This window comes from Euphorbia lathyris, chromosome 1 (genome assembly GCF_963576675.1).
Source record: "Euphorbia lathyris chromosome 1, ddEupLath1.1, whole genome shotgun sequence".
Taxonomy (NCBI): domain Eukaryota; kingdom Viridiplantae; phylum Streptophyta; class Magnoliopsida; order Malpighiales; family Euphorbiaceae; genus Euphorbia; species Euphorbia lathyris.
The window spans coordinates 91714548-91734051 of NC_088910.1; the positions used below are offsets into that span (position 1 = coordinate 91714548).

At 36.7% G+C, this 19504-nt stretch overlaps 2 protein-coding genes across 2 annotated transcripts; one reads left to right on the forward strand and one right to left on the reverse strand.

Moving 5' to 3' along the window:
* The first annotated feature begins 259 nt into the window (after positions 1 to 259).
* On the forward strand, positions 260 to 5390 carry LOC136206696 (uncharacterized). The gene is made up of 3 exons (XM_065997842.1): positions 260 to 464; positions 561 to 698; positions 5150 to 5390. The coding sequence occupies exons 1-3, from the start codon at positions 374 to 376 to the stop codon at positions 5161 to 5163; spliced, it is 243 nt and encodes an 80-aa protein (XP_065853914.1). The 5' UTR covers positions 260 to 373; the 3' UTR covers positions 5164 to 5390.
* Positions 5391 to 5504: 114 nt separating this feature from the next.
* LOC136206686 (LRR receptor-like serine/threonine-protein kinase GSO1) lies at positions 5505 to 9990 on the reverse strand. The gene is made up of 2 exons (XM_065997834.1): positions 6208 to 9990; positions 5505 to 6119 (listed from the first exon to the last, which is right to left on the reverse strand). The coding sequence occupies exons 1-2, from the start codon at positions 9599 to 9601 to the stop codon at positions 5737 to 5739; spliced, it is 3777 nt and encodes a 1258-aa protein (XP_065853906.1). The 5' UTR covers positions 9602 to 9990; the 3' UTR covers positions 5505 to 5736.
* Between the last annotated feature and the right edge of the window lie 9514 nt (positions 9991 to 19504).

The window sequence follows — 19504 nt, forward strand, 5'->3', positions numbered from 1 at the left end:
TTTTTTAATATAAAAAATGATTTATTTTATTATTATTGGTGTATTTTTTAATAAATTTTTTATTTTATTATTGATTGATAATATTTATAATTAAATAAAATTATATATAAATTAAGGTGGAAACTATTTTGTTTTGGAAGATAAAAATTTTAAAAAGTGATTGAATGATTAATAAAATATTATATATATATATTTTTAGGATGGGTTAAGCTTTGGCCCTTATAAGAAGAAGAAGGAAAACTATTTTATTGTAATTAATTATTTTATTTTTAAAACAGTTAAATACTAAAATCTGAAAAGAGGAAAGGACTGAAAGTGAAGGGTACAAGGAAGTTGGCAATACCGGCGGCGATTAGAGCGAGTTGGGTTAGAAATGGCGTTGAGTGCGACGGTAATCGGAGCATTGTTAGGACTGGGCACCCAGATGTACTCTAATGCCCTACGGAAACTCCCCTACATGCGCCGTATGTTATTAAAATTGATTTCAGGTTCATTTTATGAATTCTTCTTCCTAGTATATTTTTGAATTTGTTTAATGGGTCAAATGAATGAATATGCAGATCCATGGGAGCATGCGATTGGAATGGGATTAGGAGTAGTGTTTGTGAATCAGCTGGTGAAATGGGATGCTCAGCTCCAACGGGACCTCGATATAATGCTCGAGAAAGCCAAGGCTGCCAACGAGCGCCGCTACTTCGGTAATCTTTTATCCTTCCCTTTTCTCCTTCATTTTAGTTCTCTATTTGATTATGTTCAGTTTAATTGTTTTTTTAACCGTAATTGCTTGGCTTTTCTATCATTTATAAACTCATTTTCTCTCATTCACCAGTCATGTACACCAGTTAGGGCAATGGTGAAATTTTGTGGGTCTGATGTTTGTGCTTTCTTGCCAACCCTTGAATACAAGGGTATTATCGTTGATTTGTTACTTGGGGATATTTTATTTGGGGAATTGATTGAGTGCAGAAAGAGATAACTATCTACTACTCAATAAATACCTAAGAAGTGGAGAGGAGAGCTTCTGAAATGGGTGCGTAGAGGTAAGCAGAACACAAGGAAGAGGATGCATATGAGAAGGAGAGGTTGAGACATGACTTAGAAATGAAATGAGATCGTGAGAAAAGTAAAAAATCAATTAGGGAATTGGTGCATAGAAGTAATATTAGCAACTACTTGAGCTTCTGGATTAAAACAGGGAGGATTAGTATTGTTATCGGCTGAAGTAATTCTTGAAAGAATATTGTAATTAGAAGCAGCTGTTTGGGAGAAGTTTGGAGAATCCACAAGATACTGATGAAAGAATAAAGTACTTAAAAGTTGCTTTTGTGATGGATTTTGGAGCATCCACAAGATTTCTGGACACCCATATATTATGAGTAAAAGTTGCCTTAGATGTTAGGGTTAGATGATGCTCATAAGATCTGAATCCTCAATTAGGTTGTTGATTATTAAAAGTAATTCTGTCTGTCAACTTGCTTTGATATTGGATTTCATCATGACGCTTTGATGCATTGCAAATATCTAATACAACTTGTGGCTATGTTACTTAATAGTTAATACTCAATTTATATCTATAATGCATATGATGTTGAATGCAATTTAGCCAAACTAGTGGTAGGTCCGGGGCAGTTAGATCTCAACAATTATGGATAGATTTAAATGTTTGGATTAGAATAGTATAAATTGAATAGAATTTGACAAAAAATCTTCTTAAATCAAATTCAGACTGAAAGCATCAACCAAATGAAATAGTGAAAATGGAATGAAACAATAATCTAAAAATAATGTTTTGGCTTCGATGCTCCTGCATCAATTTCCCTTAGTTCAGATTAACTTGACTCCTAGGAGTAATCAGCTGTTTCACAAAACTCAGAAATTTTTAGTGACTAATCTTCATTTTATAAATGTCTTTCAGAGTTTCAGTAACCAAACTACTCGTCTTTTGGCTGCTTTACCCATTTTATACTGGCACACTCATCATAATCTCTATAGAATTCATGGACTACTTCCTGAACATTGCTTGAGAAGCTGTGTTATAGAGAATAGCTGTTCAACAGCATAGCCAAGGGCTAATTGTTGGACCTGTTACCTATGGCCTACGACAAGGAAGGAGAATTCTAGAAAAACGAGTGGAACCATTTGTAACAAATGGATTGGTGGAGTCAGTAAAGCATGAGGGAATTTTGTCTGTGAAGGGGATGGTGAGAGAGGGGAGGCTTTTTTTTGGGGGCGAAACATATATATTTTGGTAACTTATCTTTTGGGTCTCGGCTTATCTGTGGGAGAAGTTGTTCTTCTGTCATTTTATCTTTTCTTTTCTTGTTCATATGCTGATTTCGTTTTCTTCCTGCTATTTAGTCTAGTTCTTGTTTGATAATTCCAGAACCTCGGGATCAGTAAGTTCATCAATATGAAAGTATTTTCCTGTTTTCCTTTGTGTTCTTGAGATGTTCTCTATCATTTTGTCTCAGCTATCCCTATTTCTTCTGCATGGGCAAAATGTCTATATTATTCAGACACTAATTCCCCTAGCTACTTAATTATGTCCTATTGATTGAACTTGAAAAGATAGCTATTCTTACTTGTATCTTTCTCTTTCAAATGTTGCAAAAATCTTTATTTTTTTTGTCTTCATTGTTTAAGCATCAGTCATTTAATTGAAAATAACAGCTCCAGGTAACAGCCATTTCTTTACTCTTTTCGTCACAACAACAAAAAAATATGCCTTTGTCAATCATCTTGTTCTTGAATTGAGAAGTTGTAAGCAAGACTGTCTATTTGGACACTAAGTTCTGATAACAAATAGATTATATTTGGATTCATAAGGATATGCGGCAGACCTATTCTTTAGGATAATTTTTAAATTCAAATAATAAGTTGTTGTAGATCCTATCAATTGTAAATTGTGATATATTAATATGATTTGGGCCTTTAGCTATTAGCTTAAGCTTTTAGTTCAATTGGTTCCATGACATGGTATCAGAGCGTTCTATTCTTGTCAACCCCATTTGTTAATTTAATTTCAACACATGGTAAGATGGACTTGTGTTGTTCACACTTCAAGCCAGTTGGCATTTGCTTGTAGGGTGTATCAGATATTAATATGAATTGGGCCTTCAACTATTAGCTTAAGCTTTTAGTTATTGGTTACATGACATAAATCTATAAGTTGTTATACTGTGAATAGAATACTCAATTGAAACTCAAGCACTTTCATGGTATCAGAGCCCTAGCGATCTCACAACTCTGCCTCTCTCTTCCTCACTGTAAACGTCATTCCTTTCCCTACTGTGTTCAACTCTTTTGTTTCTGTTTGTGTTTCCTTCTTTCAACGCTGATCATGGCAAACAATGGCACCACCGCAGCTCCAGGTAATTCTGCTTCTCTCTCCACCATGTCGGCAGTCCCTCCTGTGAGTTTATCTCACCATTTGTCTCTGAAACTTACTCCCACAAACTTTCTGTTATGGAAAACACAAATCAGGGGTACAAACTTGCTGATCACATTGATTCCTCAATCCCTCCCCTATCTCGAACTCTTGTTGGTGGTGCCCGTAATCCTGACTACGCTGATTGGGAGCAAAAGGATCAACAGGTCCTTAGGTAAAATACTTTCTATAAACTTTCTTTTTAAAGCCACTTGTTGTATTGGTTACAGCGTTCACTAAATTAACATAGACGTTGCAGCAAGAATACAAAACTTGTTCTTGTTCATAGAACCATAGCACTTGAAACACAACAAATGATAATTTGTTAGAGCTGCTACCTGTAGCTTTAAGAGCACTAAACCACTTTTGTTTCTCTATCACTCTTCTGAGAGTCTCCAACATCTTTAGATGTTACTTCATCTAAAGTACTGCTTAATGGATCTATTTTAGGTTCTGATATCCTTGATTTCAAAATAGCTGTTGTGTGCTTTAGGTGTGCATCAATATCTCTCAAACAAATTTCTATCAATAGGATTCTCTGCATGCATACTTGTCAGGAACCAGATTTTTCTGAGGTTTTATTTCACTTGACATGGCATATGATACAGGACTATTTGGATCTCAAGTCAACAATTAGGGTTATTATAAGGTGATTGTGATTCTAATAGTATTAAATAATTAAGGCTGAATCAGATTCAACCAAATGGAATGTGAAAAAGTGAAAGAACTTTCTATGAAATATTATTTTGGCCTCCTCTATTAATTAGGTCTAATTTGCAAGTATCATTTTTCTGGATAAGGTTTACGCCTTCAAGGTTTATTCATGTTACCTACCTAGGACTCTACCTAACATTTTATTGTGGTGTGGACTATTGCTTAGATTCAGGTCATAACCTTACTTTTGCTTTTGTTTCCTATTAGAAGAAATAAGTGCTGATCTAACTTTTCTGATTTTCTCTGTTACCATACAACAATTTTCTCGCATCCCATCAGTTCAGGATATAATTTAAATTCCACATTCTAAAGATTAGTCAATTAAAAACTGAAAAAAAGAGAGAATGATATGCACATTAATATTCTCCTTTGTCCCCTTTTACTCTTGTTTTTGACTGTTGTCTATTTTGTTGTCAATTATCAAACAAGATATTCACTTCCCGTTATTACTAAGTTGGGTTTGCAACCATGCTCAAGCTTTTGATATTTGCTAGTATATTTCAGTAAAACTTACTGCTGATGGTGCGGTCTCTCTTTCTCTCTCTTCCCTAAAGATATGTATGCATTGACTTTCTTGAACATTGACCAGGATACTGTTAAAGCCCTATACTATTTGGTTTGATTGTAGAGCTTTCTGCAATTGTTCAAAAGATTATGAGCTCAATAGCCCCCCAATTTTAAACCAGCAGATACTTTCAAGTGTGTTATAGGTGTCTTTTTCTAATCAAAATTTTGTAACCTTTTTATCTTGTTTACGGCGGCATTTTATCTTATATATAGTTAACTCCTGCTAGTTATCTTCCAACTGATCCCTTGTTTCTAATTCCTTTTTCTCAACTTAATTAACTGTATCACTTCATATCATAGTCCTAGATTTGGCTGATACTGTTGCCCGACTTGTGTGCTTTAAGTTTTAAAGTGTAATTCATGTGCATGTATGTGTAGTTCATATTGTGATAAATTGGTTTTTTTATTCTTCCTCAAAATGTGTTTTGATTTCTATTACAGATGAAGACGAATGATGACAGAAGTTGGCATCTCTCAGAGTTCTTGTTTCTAGAAAACTGTGGCCTCTGAACCAATATGATCATGGGCTGTATAATTTGGTTTCTATTTTCTGTGTTCTTTTTCAACTGTTATGTAATAATCTCAAAGGATACAGAGATTGACTGCTAAAAATTCTGTTTCCATTGTGATGATAGCACAATAAGGTTTACCAGATAATGAGTTCCACCAAGTTTTTCTATCACATTCTGTTGAACCTTCGAGTCGAAAATTGAACTAGGTGACTTTGGTACTGAGTTAAGATCTTGGAAATTCACCATAAATACCATGAAATGATGCTGCTGAAAATATGGCAAATTATTTCACAAATTGTCATTTAGTGATATTTGTGTAGCTCATTGCAGCTATATGTCCTAGTGTTCCACCTTATAAAACGTGGGAGCCATGCCAAACAAATTCACAATAATCATGGCTATTCTTCTCAGCTTTTGTGATTGGTACAAAAAAAGTGGAGCAATAATTAAGAAAAAGAAACATATGTAAAAACTTGGTGCATCTGTAATATTTTGATAAATGTTCAACTTCACTATCTAAAAATGGGTGTAAGGATCAGCACTCCTCTTCTGACAATCCATATCCACCATCCTATTGTGGAACAAATGTAGGAGGAGATCACAAGCTTGACGAGATGAGGGTCTCTCCTGTGGGGTGTTTTTAGTACACTGCAGTGCAATTTCAAGCACTTGAAGTGCAACACATTCTTCACTTGGTACAAGTGGCTTCATTTCAGGATCTATCAGCTCTTCACCACCACATCCTTGCATTTCAATATGCTTCTCTACCCATTTCACCATATTCATATCAACACCAAATGATTCATCTGTCGGCATTCTTCCACTAACGAGTTCCATCAACACGATGCCCATGCTATAAACATCGCTCTTCTCTGATGCCTTGAACGAATATGCATACTCTGCAACATTACAACACCACCACCAAATATATTAGGTTATGTTACAGAAAGGTAAGGATAATTCAAAGCAGAAAATGATGTGGATTACCTGGAGCAATGTAGCCATAAGACCCAGCAAACAACGAATTCGAATCTGTGTTCGAGTCAAAATCTTCCACCAATGCCTTTGCCAGACCAAAATCACCAAGATGCGCCTCCATATTGGAATCCAGCAGCACATTGCTTGATTTGATATCTCTATGAATGAGAGTTGGCACACAGTCATGGTGGAGATACTCCACTCCTTGAGCTAATCCCACAGCTATTTTCAATCTGGCTTCCCAGTCCAGGCTTTTCTTTTTCTTGCTGTTTACAGGCTTTTCGTGCAGCCAATCCCACACGCTTCCATTCTCCATATACTCGTATATCAACAGGTTCGAACCTGCTCCTCTGTCTGTACAATACCCCAGCAACTTCACCAGATGCCTATGCCTAATCGTCCCAAGTGTCGTCACTTCTCTTGTGAAGCATTTGTTTAGAAGAAAATCATCTTTCCACACAATTCTCTTCACTGCTACTGTTTCTCCATTGTACAATTCAGCTTTATAGATTGTTCCTGATCCTCCTGAGCCGATAATGAATTCGTCGCTCAAACTGTTCGTAGCTTTCATTATATCCTCCCACCTGAAATCTCTCTTGGCAACACCATTTTGGAACAATGGTTTGCGCTGAGCTTTTGAAGACCTGGAAGAGTATATGCTGCTCCATTCGCTCGATGATTCTCGCCTGTGGTTCAACAAGAGAGAAACTACAAATGCTAGCAGTGCAATTGCAGCTAATGTTGTCAATGCTGATATTACCACCACAACTGATTGACTTAGACCGGAGCGCTGATTGCCAGAATCAGAGTCCTTGCAAGGACTCTTATTAAGAGGATTTCCACACAGATTCAGGTTGCCTTCAAATGCTTCAGGTGGCCAATGTGCAAATTGTTTGCCCAATTTTCCTTCAAGATTGTTGAAGGAGAGGTTAAGCTTGCCTAGACTGCTCATTTTCGCTACTTGAGGAGGGATTTCTCCTTCAAGGTGATTGTGGGACAAATCAAGAGCTTCTAGTTTTGACAGCACTCCTATGGAAGTCGGGATTTCACCGGTGAGATTATTCATGCTAAGGTCCAACATGCTTTGAAGATTCTGCAGCTGTCCAAGCTCAGCTGGTATTTCACCACTGAAGCTATTATTTGACAGCTGAAGTTGATACAGCTTGCTCAGGTTACCAAGGGACTGAGGAATTGGACCTGATAATTGGTTGCTGTTGAGGTTGAGAACAGTAAGTGATTCCACCTTTCCAATCTCAACAGGAAGATTACCAGTAATTGAATTTCCATCAAGAGAAAGTACCAACAACTTGACACAATTGAATAGCTCTCTAGGAAGGGATCCATTAAATTGATTGGAGGAGAGCTTCAGCTCCCCTAATTGTGGCAATCTTCCAAGCCATGGAGGTATAGTCCCGGAAAGAAGATTGTTGTTAAGATCGATATGAGTCAAGTTGTTGCAAAACATAAGCTGTTCAGGTATTGAACCTGTAAGCATATTCACAGAAAGATCTAACAACAATAAGTGTGGAATTTTCCCCAGTGTCCATGGGATTTTGCCACTGAATTTGTTGTTCCCTAATCTCAACCTTTCAAGAGAAGGGGAATTTCCTAACTGTGGAGGAATCTGATTACCAAATGCATTGTCTGTGACATCAAAAGAAAGAAAGGAAGTGGAGCTACACAATGGAGCAATGCTACCATTGAATCTATTTTTGGAGAGGTTGATTCTGGTCAGGTTTTTCAAATTGGTAAGTGAAAGAGGGATATTACCTTGAAGAGAATTGTTATAAAGCATTAACTGTTGCAGAGCCTGAAGAAATCCAAAAGTAGCAGGAATTCCACCAGAGAGATCATTATCAGCCAAGTCAAGAATAATCAGTTGATGACAGTTGCCCAAACTGGAGGGAATTCCACCCACAAGTTTATTTTGCCTCAAATGAAGCAAATTCAATCCCTTTAATCTTCCAACTGTAATTGGTATTTCTCCAGTGAAACTATTTCCAAAGAAATCAGCCATTTGTAAGCTTGTGCAATTCCCAATCTCCACAGGAATGTCTCCAGACAGCTGATTGTCGTACAGATACAGCACTTCAAGATATGAGAGCATCCCAATCTCTTTAGGCAGGTTTCCCTTTAAGTTGTTGTGATACAAAGCAACCTCTTTTAGGTTGCTGAGATTCGCTATGGAAGGTGAAATTGAACCCACCAAACTGTTATTGTGAAGATAAAGTAGAGTCAGCTGATGAAGATCAAAGATTTCAACTGGTATTGATCCATTGAGTGTGTTATTAGACAAGTCAAGCTGTTGCAGTGATTGACACTGCCTTAATTCCTTCGGAATTGGCCCTGAAATTTGAGTTGCTGATAGAACCAAGCTCTCTAAATTGGTAGCATTTGAGCATAATCTTTCTGGAATTGTGCCAGAAAGATTGTTATTTGATAAAACCAGGTACAAGAGCTGATTCATGCTGCCTAATTCTTCTGGAATTCCTCCATTCAGTTTGTTCATCGACAAATCAAGATTCTGAAGATTACCCAGGTTGGCTAATGACTTTGGTATTGGACCTTCAAGATGATTTCCCAACAAATTCAGATACATTAGTTGACTCATTTCACCGAGTTGACTCGGTATCTCACCTGAGAGGCTATTGCTTGCCAAGTTTAGAATTTGAAGATTTTGTAAACGACCCAATTCTCCTGGGATTGACCCATTTAGGTTGTTGAGAGCAACAGTGAACACAGTGAGGTTTGCACAATTCCCTATCTCAGCAGGAATCGGTCCTTCGAGTTGGTTCTCTTGCATAATCAAGTTCTGAAGCTGAGTTAACTGTCCGAGTTGGGAAGGTATTGGACCTGTAAGATTGCATGAGGCCAAACCAAGAGTAACCAAGTTGACAAGATTACCCAAGGACGCAGGAATAGGCCCACTGAGTCCATTATCACCGATTCTCATGACACGGAGACTCGTTAGAGAACCGAGCTGAGTTGGTATAGACCCGGTGAGTTGGTTAGAGAACAAAAGCAAAGATTCCAATGAAGAAAGATTTGAAAGGGTAGTTGGGATAGGACCCGTGAGAGAATTAGAAGAAAGATCAAGGTGGATTAGGTCACTAAAACGACCCAAAAACGGTGATATAGAACCAGATAATGATGAGCCAGATAGGTTTAAACTCACCACATGAACAACCGAACCAACCGAGTCAAACCCACAAGTGACTCCTCCCCAAGTACAGAAATTTTTGTTGCTCTGATTCCAATCATGCAAAACATTATCTGGGTCATTGACAAAAGCTTTCTTCACTTGCAAAAGAAGAGAAAGATCATGGCTTTGACACGTAATAAGAACAGGAGAATAAAACAGTACAAGTAGAGCAAAAAATGCAGCCAAAACAAAACCTCCCATGTCTGCCTTGCCTGCCTTGTATCAGTAATGGATTTTAAGAGATAAAAGAGCTGCGGTAGGTGATTTTAAGTAGGCAGGCATTGATGGCGGTGATGGTGCATCAGAAAAAGTTGGTATTTTAAAGAGGCCTTAAAAAGGGTGCAAAATATAGAGATAAGAGAATTGAAGAAGCGCCATAAATGAGTTTACAACTGGAACTGTGCTATTTAAACAAAGGAAGGAAGGTCAAATATGGTCAGAAAAAGAACATGATCAATACAGATACTTCAATAAATGATATTGACAACAAGTCAAACATCAGGAAAAAAAAAGGAAGAGAGAGAGGTTGAATTGGTTGGTGGGTGTGGTTTTGATTGAACAAATTTAAAAGATGATGAAGAAGAAGAAGATATGGAGAAGATACAGTGGTTATGGTGTATTTGCTTGTTATAGTGTGTTTGCTCAATCATTCCATATCTAATCAGAAAGTGAGCAGTTCAATTTCTATTTTTTGTACTTTGAAAAAGCTTTTGCAAAGTCAAACACCAAATGTATTTTATGATACATTTTTTGTTTTGTTTCATGCATGGCATGGTGTTAATTCCTTCTAAACAATATGATATGATATGATAATGATGCAATTATTACAAATTCCAAAAGTTTTATTTTATATAGGGTAATTAATTTATTAGTCCCTATATTTTGACAAAACACATTGTTTAGTCCTTGTATTTTTAAAAACACATGGTAAGGTCCCTAATCTTTTTCTCAGTGAACTGTTTAGTCCTTCTATATGTTTGTTAGATTTTTTTACCGTTTATGACTTCAAAAATGATGAAATTACCCTTTACTATTTATCTTCAAACTTCAGAAGAGGAAATCCAATTTAGAAGAAGAAGCTATTTGTATGGAGAACAAGAAAAAGAACAGACTCAATGCTTACGAATTTGAACGATTAAGAAGAAAATCAAGAAGAAAAACACTCAAAGTTGATTTCAGATGTATTAGAGTTTAAAGGAAAGGAAAATAAAGGAAAAGAAGAACGCAAATCTAAATTGACTAACAGAATTTTCATGAGAGTCTATCGGAAGGGACTAAACAGTTCATCGAGAAAAACGTTAGGAACTAAACAGTTCACCGAGAAAAACGTTAGGGACTTTACTGTGTGTTTTTTAAAATATAGGGACTAAACAGTGTGTTTTGTTAAAATATAGAGACTAATAAATTAATTATCCTTTTATATATCTATATGGGTTTGAGATACCAAACCAAACCTGTCCTTTTGTGGTGTTTATTCTTTTATTGGATTACACAAGTTAATCTCATTGCTTACTCCAAATATTCCATTAACCCCTTTTTCTCTTCAATTATGTGATAAAAGACTATTTTATTATATGTCATGACTCTTCAGATGATAATACTAATAAATAATGAAGTAAATAATAACATTTTTTTGGAATTTTTTTTAGAAGACAGTTTGTTGTTTTGTATGTATTAGTGTTTTCAATGTTGTAAATATAACGAATCATATGGTTATTGATATCATACGAATATAACTCTGCGTCTAAGAGGTCTGAATTAAGATAGGGAACATATGGCATCTTCTTAGTAAAGTAGAGTAGTACAACTGTGTATCAGGAAGTCTGATTCATAAAGTCTCACGAGATCTCGATTATGAAAATCATGAATCTAGTGACTTGAGGAATATCAGGTCCCGATATGTAACGATCGGGTCTGGAATGAGTGACGCTAGGGTAGAAGGCATGTGCAAAGAGCAGTCCTAAAGGGTGGCGATGTGGGTATGAATGAACTGAATCCCACACCGGAAATGGAGAGAGAGAGAGAGAGTGTGTGTGTGTGACTAGGGCTTATTAATTAGTAACATGAGAATCCAATTCATGCAGACACATTTTAAAGCCGTGAGGTCCGAGATGTTGGATTTTGGCCAAAGCGGACAATATCTACATGGTATTGAACAATGTTGTTACAATTGGTACCAGAGCCAACTCTTCACGTATGATGTATGGTTTGAGGATGAACCAAGCGGAAGTTAGTGGGCTTGTAACGATCCGGTTCGGAGTGGGTGGTGTCGGGGTAGAAGGCATTAGCAAGGAGCTAAATTAAATGAAGACAATAAGGGCAGAAAAGAACTGAATCCCATATAAAAAAATGGAGAGAGTGTGAACGAGGCTTATTAGTAAGGTGTGAATCCAAACATGCAGACGCGTTTTAAAGTCGTGAGACCCAAATTGTTGGATTTAGACCAAAGTGGAGAATATCTACATGGTATTGAGTCAGGTTGTTACGTTGGTATCTGAGCTGACTCTCCACGATGTGTGGTTCAGGGATGAACCAAGCGGAAACTAGTGGGCTTGTAATGATCCAGTCCAGAATTGGTGGCGCTGTGGTAGAAGTAATGAGCAAGGAGCGCCCTAAGAGATGACGATGGGGGCATGAATGAACTAAATTCCACATTGAAAGTGGAGAGAGAAAGAATGACCGAGGCTTATTATTAAGGTCGCGTTTTAAAACCGCGAGATCCAACATGTTGGATTTGGGTCAAAACGGACAATATCTATATGGTATTGGATCAGGTTGTTACACGATATCTGGACACACTTCCTCCTAACAGTAGGAGACACGTGGCCCACTCCGCTCCTCAACTCATAACCGTCTCTTATAGCTCAACATCAGTATAAATAGAGTAAGTTCAACTGAAAGTACTGTTGTAGCCTGAACTAAACAATAAATTTGTAGGAGGGGAGATTAATCGATGAACTTCTGAAGGAAGACGATCCTTCCAATCAGAATGATGACGGTTGACGTTCCTTGATGAAAGTTGATATTGCTTGATGACGGTTGATATTGTTGAAACATCTTTCCACATGATTTTGATTTGATAAAATTATTTAAGTTAATCTCATGATTAAGACAATTAAATTTAAGTGTTTTGATTTAATTGTACTAATGTGTTTGTGTTGGGGTTTAGTGTCCTATAGACAATTGTTGCAGGATACAAACTTAATGTAAATGAATTGTTCTTTATATCATTTGTTTTAATGAGATATATGTTTTATAACTATATAAAGGCAATCCCTTTTAAGCACTAAATAAAGTCTAATAAAAGGAAATCTGTAAGTTTATTTAAAGTGATTATAAAGTGTTCATACAAGCATGAAGTGAGACAAAACTTTATAATAAACTTAAAACCACCCCAAGTCAAGTGATATGTTTAGGATTGATATATCACTGTTGAGACTTGTATGTAACAATGTCTTCTGTCCGACAGAAAGCTGATCTCACAAGCTTCATATATATAGATATCTGGACAGTTACATAGATCCGATGAAACGTCGTTCATTAGGATTGGGGATCCGATTTGAGATAACAGGATGGGTAGATTCATCCTTGTCACCTGTTCATCTCATTGGTATTAATAGGTATAACTAATCCTCAGACTCAAAGGAATGTTAATTGGTCATCTTGAATTACTGAATGTGAGACTTTGATCCTGCGGTCCCACGATCCTTAACAGAGATGACTCTGGGGTGTGAACTGCAAAGGTTGGGTGTCACAGGAGGTAATTTCAGGGTAGTTATACATTGGATTGAGCATTTATCACTCCCGATTAATGGGAGATACATCCAAGGATCGCTTGTGGAAGACTCGACTCTAAATCCTTGCAAGGTGATAGCTTAAGAGTAAGAAATACAGATTTCACTTAACCTATCTATTTGAGTTGACTTGGCCTATACAAGTAAAACGAACGTCTCGCTATATGTGACTTGACATCACCCATAGTCATAAGATTCAGTTCAAGGATGTAGTTGATAAAGGATCGAATTATACCGTAACTAATACGGAAGGGTTAACGACAGAATCAACCTGTCTTCTTAACGGACTCTGGGGGAATGATTACAGACTTGCCAATAACATACTCAGTACATCATTCCGTTATGCAAGGATTAAATATAATTCTTGAAGAAATTAATTTAATAGTTGCATACGGCCAGAAGTAGTAAGAACCTAATGGATCACACATAAGACTTGGAACCAAAAGAGAGATGGATGTCATTAATAGATGGAAGCCCAAATGAGCCCAGTAAGGCCCATTTAATTAAGGGGGCCGAAATTTATATATAATTAGTAAGGAATTATTTTAATTCCATTAATCCTAATTTGATTAGGAATATGAATTAAATTAATTAAGAGATAATTAAGTTAGGAGTTTTAATTAGATTAATATACTCCTATTATTATCCAATTAGGTTATTTATTATTATCCTAGATATATTAGATATATAATGAGATAATAATTGGGAATCCTATTCCGAATTGAATTCCTATTAAGTAACCTATTCCTATCTAACTAGGGTTTAGATACAAGTAATTATATATACCCCCTCTTTATGTGAATTTCGACTAAGCCTTATCCCTCCCCTCTTGGTGATTTTCGAAATACTCCTTTAGAGAGAGAAAGTGAATTCGCATCCCCTAGTTCGTGGACAAGAATTCATACGGCTTCCGTCGATTGATTAATTTCATTCATCTCCTTTTCTCTTTGATCTTGTGTTGGTTAATTAAAGGCAATCTATTTTGGTTGCATCTCATACGGTTGATTACTTAACCTCACCGTGTTTTACTTCGTGCTTGGGAACTCGGAGAAGAATTGTGGGCGCTTCTTTAACAACGGTAGATTGTTCTTCAAAAGGTATTTCTTCTTATCCCTCTTTATATGAAATAACGATTAACGGATCCTATGGTTAAAAAGGAAGTAGGCTAAAAATTTTATATTTCCGCTGCTATACCTTAGCATTATTTTCCTTCAGTGGTATCAGAGCCATCGTTAAATCCGTTATTTCATATATGAAAATTTAGAAGTTTTTCAATAGGATTGAATAAATATTTATGGTTAGGATTAATTAACAAATAGTTTGATTAATTAATTCTAAAGATAAATAAATTTTAGTTAATTGTTAATTAAAATAGATTATGCGTATGTTCCTAATTATTTCGGTTGATAATCATTATAACGAAATCTATTAGTTTTATAGTTAGGTTAATAAAATTAGTGTTATTAATTCTAAAAGATAAAATGGAAATCTATTGTAATTTTTTCTATTTCTGAAAATCGTTTTTAAAACCGTTTTAAAATCTGATATATATATATATATATATATATATATATATGTTTTTTTTAAAAAAAAATAAATACGACAGCGGCTCGGGTCGCGCCTCACGGCGCGACCAGCCGCTGTCGCGCGGCTGCTGCCTCGCGGCGGCAGCCGCGGGGCTGCTGCCAAACGGCAGCAGCCCAGTTTCGGACCCCCGGCCCGAATCCCACTTGATTTTAATTGTTAAAATCGGCTTGAATATAATTTGTATATATAAATATATGTTTCGGAAATTAATAGTTTTCTGTTTTGATTATCGAATGAAAAATTCGTTTAAAAGTTTGTTTTTACCAAGTTGTAAATCAAAGTGTTAAATGAATTGAAATCAAAATAATTGGGACATGCATAATCGACGTTTTATATGGTTATATTAATCTAAGGATTAATATAAAGATACAAAACGATTAGAAGTAAAATTGGATGAAAGTTAATTTGACGAGTTAATGTGATTAACCTAAATATTACATAAGCCGGTTATGTAATCAACCAATTAAATTTATTTAATTGAGTCTATGCATGTTTGGAGTTATGGACCTATTTGGACCCTCTTTTAGTCTTTTGGTATTTTTGAAATAGGGCATGCGCGTCCTGCCTTTCTACTATCTATTGTAATTTCTCCTTTCATCTGATTCCCTTCAATTCAATTGAAGTTTTCTTATAGTAGTATAGAAATTAATATGTAATTTCAAGGCGCCATGGAGAAGACGGAGGACCTAAAGAGAAATATGTAATAGTTAGTATTTCCTTAGGTTTGCCCTTTTATTCCGTCTCTGGCTCGACGGAATAATTTAGATGATATGTCCATAACGCCAATGTATGTGAATGTATGTATGTCTGATGTATGCTAAAGCAAATCAAGACTAAGTTAGATTATGAGACCTAAATAAAATCCCTCGTTAAAAGTTAAGTAAATAAGCAAGTTATTAAAATCGGTTGCCCCTTCCTAATATTATAATTCAGCCGGCAGTACTGGGGGCCTTTGGGTTGTTGAGCAAACTCAAGCTCAGGGTCTTATGGTAACACCTGAATTATCGAAAGTCATTCTTTCATGAATATGGGGTAATACTTAAATTAGATTATGATAATTGGATGAGCAAACTCATGTTGTCATAAACTAATGGGCAATATGGTTGGGATTAATGTGAATAGCATATTAGTTACTAATGTGGTTAGTAACCCAATAACCTAGGAGTCACATTCAAGATGTGATTGATTACATGAATCTACCTAACAAATGAGACTAGCTTGTTGAGCAAACTCAAGGCGAAATCTCAGGAGTTAGGATCCTAGCTCACTAAAGGATTTGTGAAATTCTTCGAATTAATATGGAGGGCTATTAATTTGGCAAAATAGTGGGAGCAATCTGAAATAAATTAAAAGGCCTATAATTTTAGATTGTTATACTTTAAAGAAAATGAATGACATACGTTTACTCTTTCTCACTCTCAGGTTTTGTTTAAACACACACTCTTAAAATCATGACTAAAACCAATCTGCAAAACATTCTTACCGATAACAAACTGAATGGTTCAAACTTCACCGACTGGTTTCGTAACCTCAAAATTGTTTTGAAGTTCGAGAAAATTGGGTATGTACTTGATACACCGATACCCCCTGTCCCTGAAGATGATGCTCCCATCGAGGAAATTGATGCTTATCAGAAGCACAAGGCTGATGACGATCATGCCGGATGCATCATACTTGCATCGATGACATCGGAATTACAAAGGCAACATGAGGAGATGAATGCCAATTCCATCATTATGCACCTAAAGGAATTGTTTGGGAAACAAACCAGGTGCGAACACTACGAGATATCCAAGCTGTTATATCGTTGCAGGATGCAAGAGGGCACATCAGTCATGACACATTGTGTCAAGATGATTGGCTACATTACCAAACTTTCTAGTATTGGATTTGCGATGGATAACAAATTAAGTGTTGACTTAATTCTTCAATCCCTCCCAGAAAGTTATTCACAGTTCATTATGAACTATCAGATGAATGACTTGCAAACCTCTCTTGAAGAGCTTGCAAATATGCTCAAGTCAGTTGAGCCCAATATGAAGAAAGACAAGACCATACTGGCTCTTGTAATTGAGGGATCGAAGAAAAGGAAAGGGAATTTTCTCAATCCTAAACATCCCAAGAAAGGTAAGAAAGCTGTGTCCAAGGGAAAGGAAGTGAAGAAGCCCAAAGGAGAGTGCCACTTCTGTGGTAAAGACGGGCATTGGAAGAGAAACTGCAAGGAGTATCTAGCCACCCTCAAGAAGGGAAAAGGCGGTGCTTCTACATCTGGTATGTTTTATATTGAAATAAATACAGTTTCGCAGTCTGAATCTTGGGTACTTGATACCGGATGTGGATCTCATATTTGTACAAATATGCAGGAGCTAAATCAGACTAAGGAACTAAAGAAAGGAAGCATAAACTTGCGAGTTGGAAATGGAGCAAGAGTTGCCGCCCTCGCAATTGGAGATTATGTTTTACCTTTGCCCTCTGGGCTTGTAATAGAATTAAGGAATTGTTTATACGTTCCTGAGATGTCTCGTAACATTATTTCTATTAGCCGTCTTGTTGACGACGGTTTTCATATTTCAATAAAAGACAAGAGTTGCAATATTTATAAAGATTCGATCTTTTACTTTTCAGGAATTTCACAAAATGGGATTTATGTGTTGGATAACAAAATTCCTGCTTTTGCAATTGATACCAAAAGACATAAGCTAGATAATTCAACTTACTTGTGGCATTGTCGTTTAGGCCATATAAACAAGAGACGCATGCTAAAGCTACATTCAGATGTGCTTATAGATCCAATCGATTCTGAATCATTGGAAACATGCGAATCATGTTTAAAAGGTAAAATGACAAAGACACCCTTTAGCAATAAAGGTGAGCGTGTATCAGACACTCTAAGACTCATTCATTCAGATGTATGCGGTCCTATGTCAGTCCAAGCAAGAGGAGGATTCAGATACTTCATTAGCTTCATAGATGACCATACCCGATATGGTTACATCTACTTGATGAGGCACAAATCAGAAGCTTTTGACAAGTTCAAATGCTTCAAGAATGAAGTAGAAAATCAATTAGGAAAGAAAATAAAGACGCTTCGATCCGACCGAGGTGGCGAATATCTTTCTGATGATTTTCTGAATTATCTAACTGAATGTGGGATATGCTCACAATGGACACCTCCCTATACACCACAACACAATGGTGTATCCGAGAGGAGAAACCGTACCCTATTAGATATGGTACGATCCATGATGAGCATGGCCTTACTTCCAAAGACGTTCTGGGGCTATGCCTTAGAAACTGCCCTCTTCACCCTAAACCGAGTACCAACTAAATCCGCTAGTTCCACACCATATGAATTGTTCGTTGGTAGGAAACCCGTGTTCTCGTTTATGAGAGTATGGGGTTGTTCAGCGTATGTCAAACGCATTGCGTCCGACAAATTAGATTTTAAATCTGATAAATGTTTCTTCATTGGATATCCCAGGGAAACCATAGGGTATTACTTCTATCATCCAGATGATCAGAAAGTGATAGTATCCAAGCACGCAACCTTCTTAGAGAAAGAGTTTCTCGAAGAAACACAAAAGGGAAGCGTGATTGAACTCGACGAAGTTCAAGAGGAAGAAACACCGACTGAAACAACAGAAGCGGTTGAGGTACCCGAAGAAGTCCCATTAGATGAGACTCCAGTGGCACCTATTCATAGATCACGAAGAGTTCGTGAACTCCTAGTTAGATATGGTTTTCTAGTGGGAGATGATGACGAGGTTCCCGTATTAGACGACGAACCCGAAAACTACGAAGAGGCTCTTACTAGTCCAGATTCTAAAGCATGGCTTGAGGCCATGGATTCTGAAATGGATTCCATGTATACTAACCAAGTGTGGACTTTGGTTGATCCACCCGAAGGGATAATTCCCATTGGGTGCAGGTGGATCTTCAAAAAGAAGACTGACATGGATGGAAATGTTAGCACCTACAAGGCTAGGTTGGTAGCAAAAGGATATCGTCAGAAACAAGGTGTTGATTATGACGAAACCTTCTCTCATGTTGCTATGTCCAAATCAATCAGAATCATGTTTGCTATTGCCGCTCACTACGATTATGAGATTTGGCAAATGGATGTGAAAACAGCTTTCCTAAATGGAAACCTGCTTGAGGATGTATACATGATGCAGCCTGAAGGTTTCATATCAAAGGATGCAAATAAAGTTTGTAAACTTCAGAGATCCATTTATGGACTCAAGCAAGCATCTAGAAGCTGGAATAAGCGTTTTGACGAAACCATAAAACAATTTGGTTTCGAACAAAATTGCGAAGAAGCTTGCATTTACAAGAAAGCAAGTGGGAGCTCTATAGCATTTCTCATACTATATGTGGACGATATACTGTTAATGGGAAATGACATTGCTCTATTACAGTCGGTAAAAGTATGGTTATCCGGTAACTTCTCAATGAAAGACCTTGGTGAAGCAGCTTATATACTTGGTATAAAGATCTATAGAGATAGATCGAGAAGACTGCTTGGTCTTTCACAGGCTACATACATTGAAAAGGTGCTAAATCGGTTTAGCATGCTTGAATCGAAACGAGGTAACTTACCCATACTATATGGAGTAAAGTTAAACAATCATCAATGTCCTAAAACTGATGATGACAAACGACGCATGGCTGTAGTCCCGTACGCCAGCGCGATCGGTTCGATTATGTATGCTATGCTATGCAC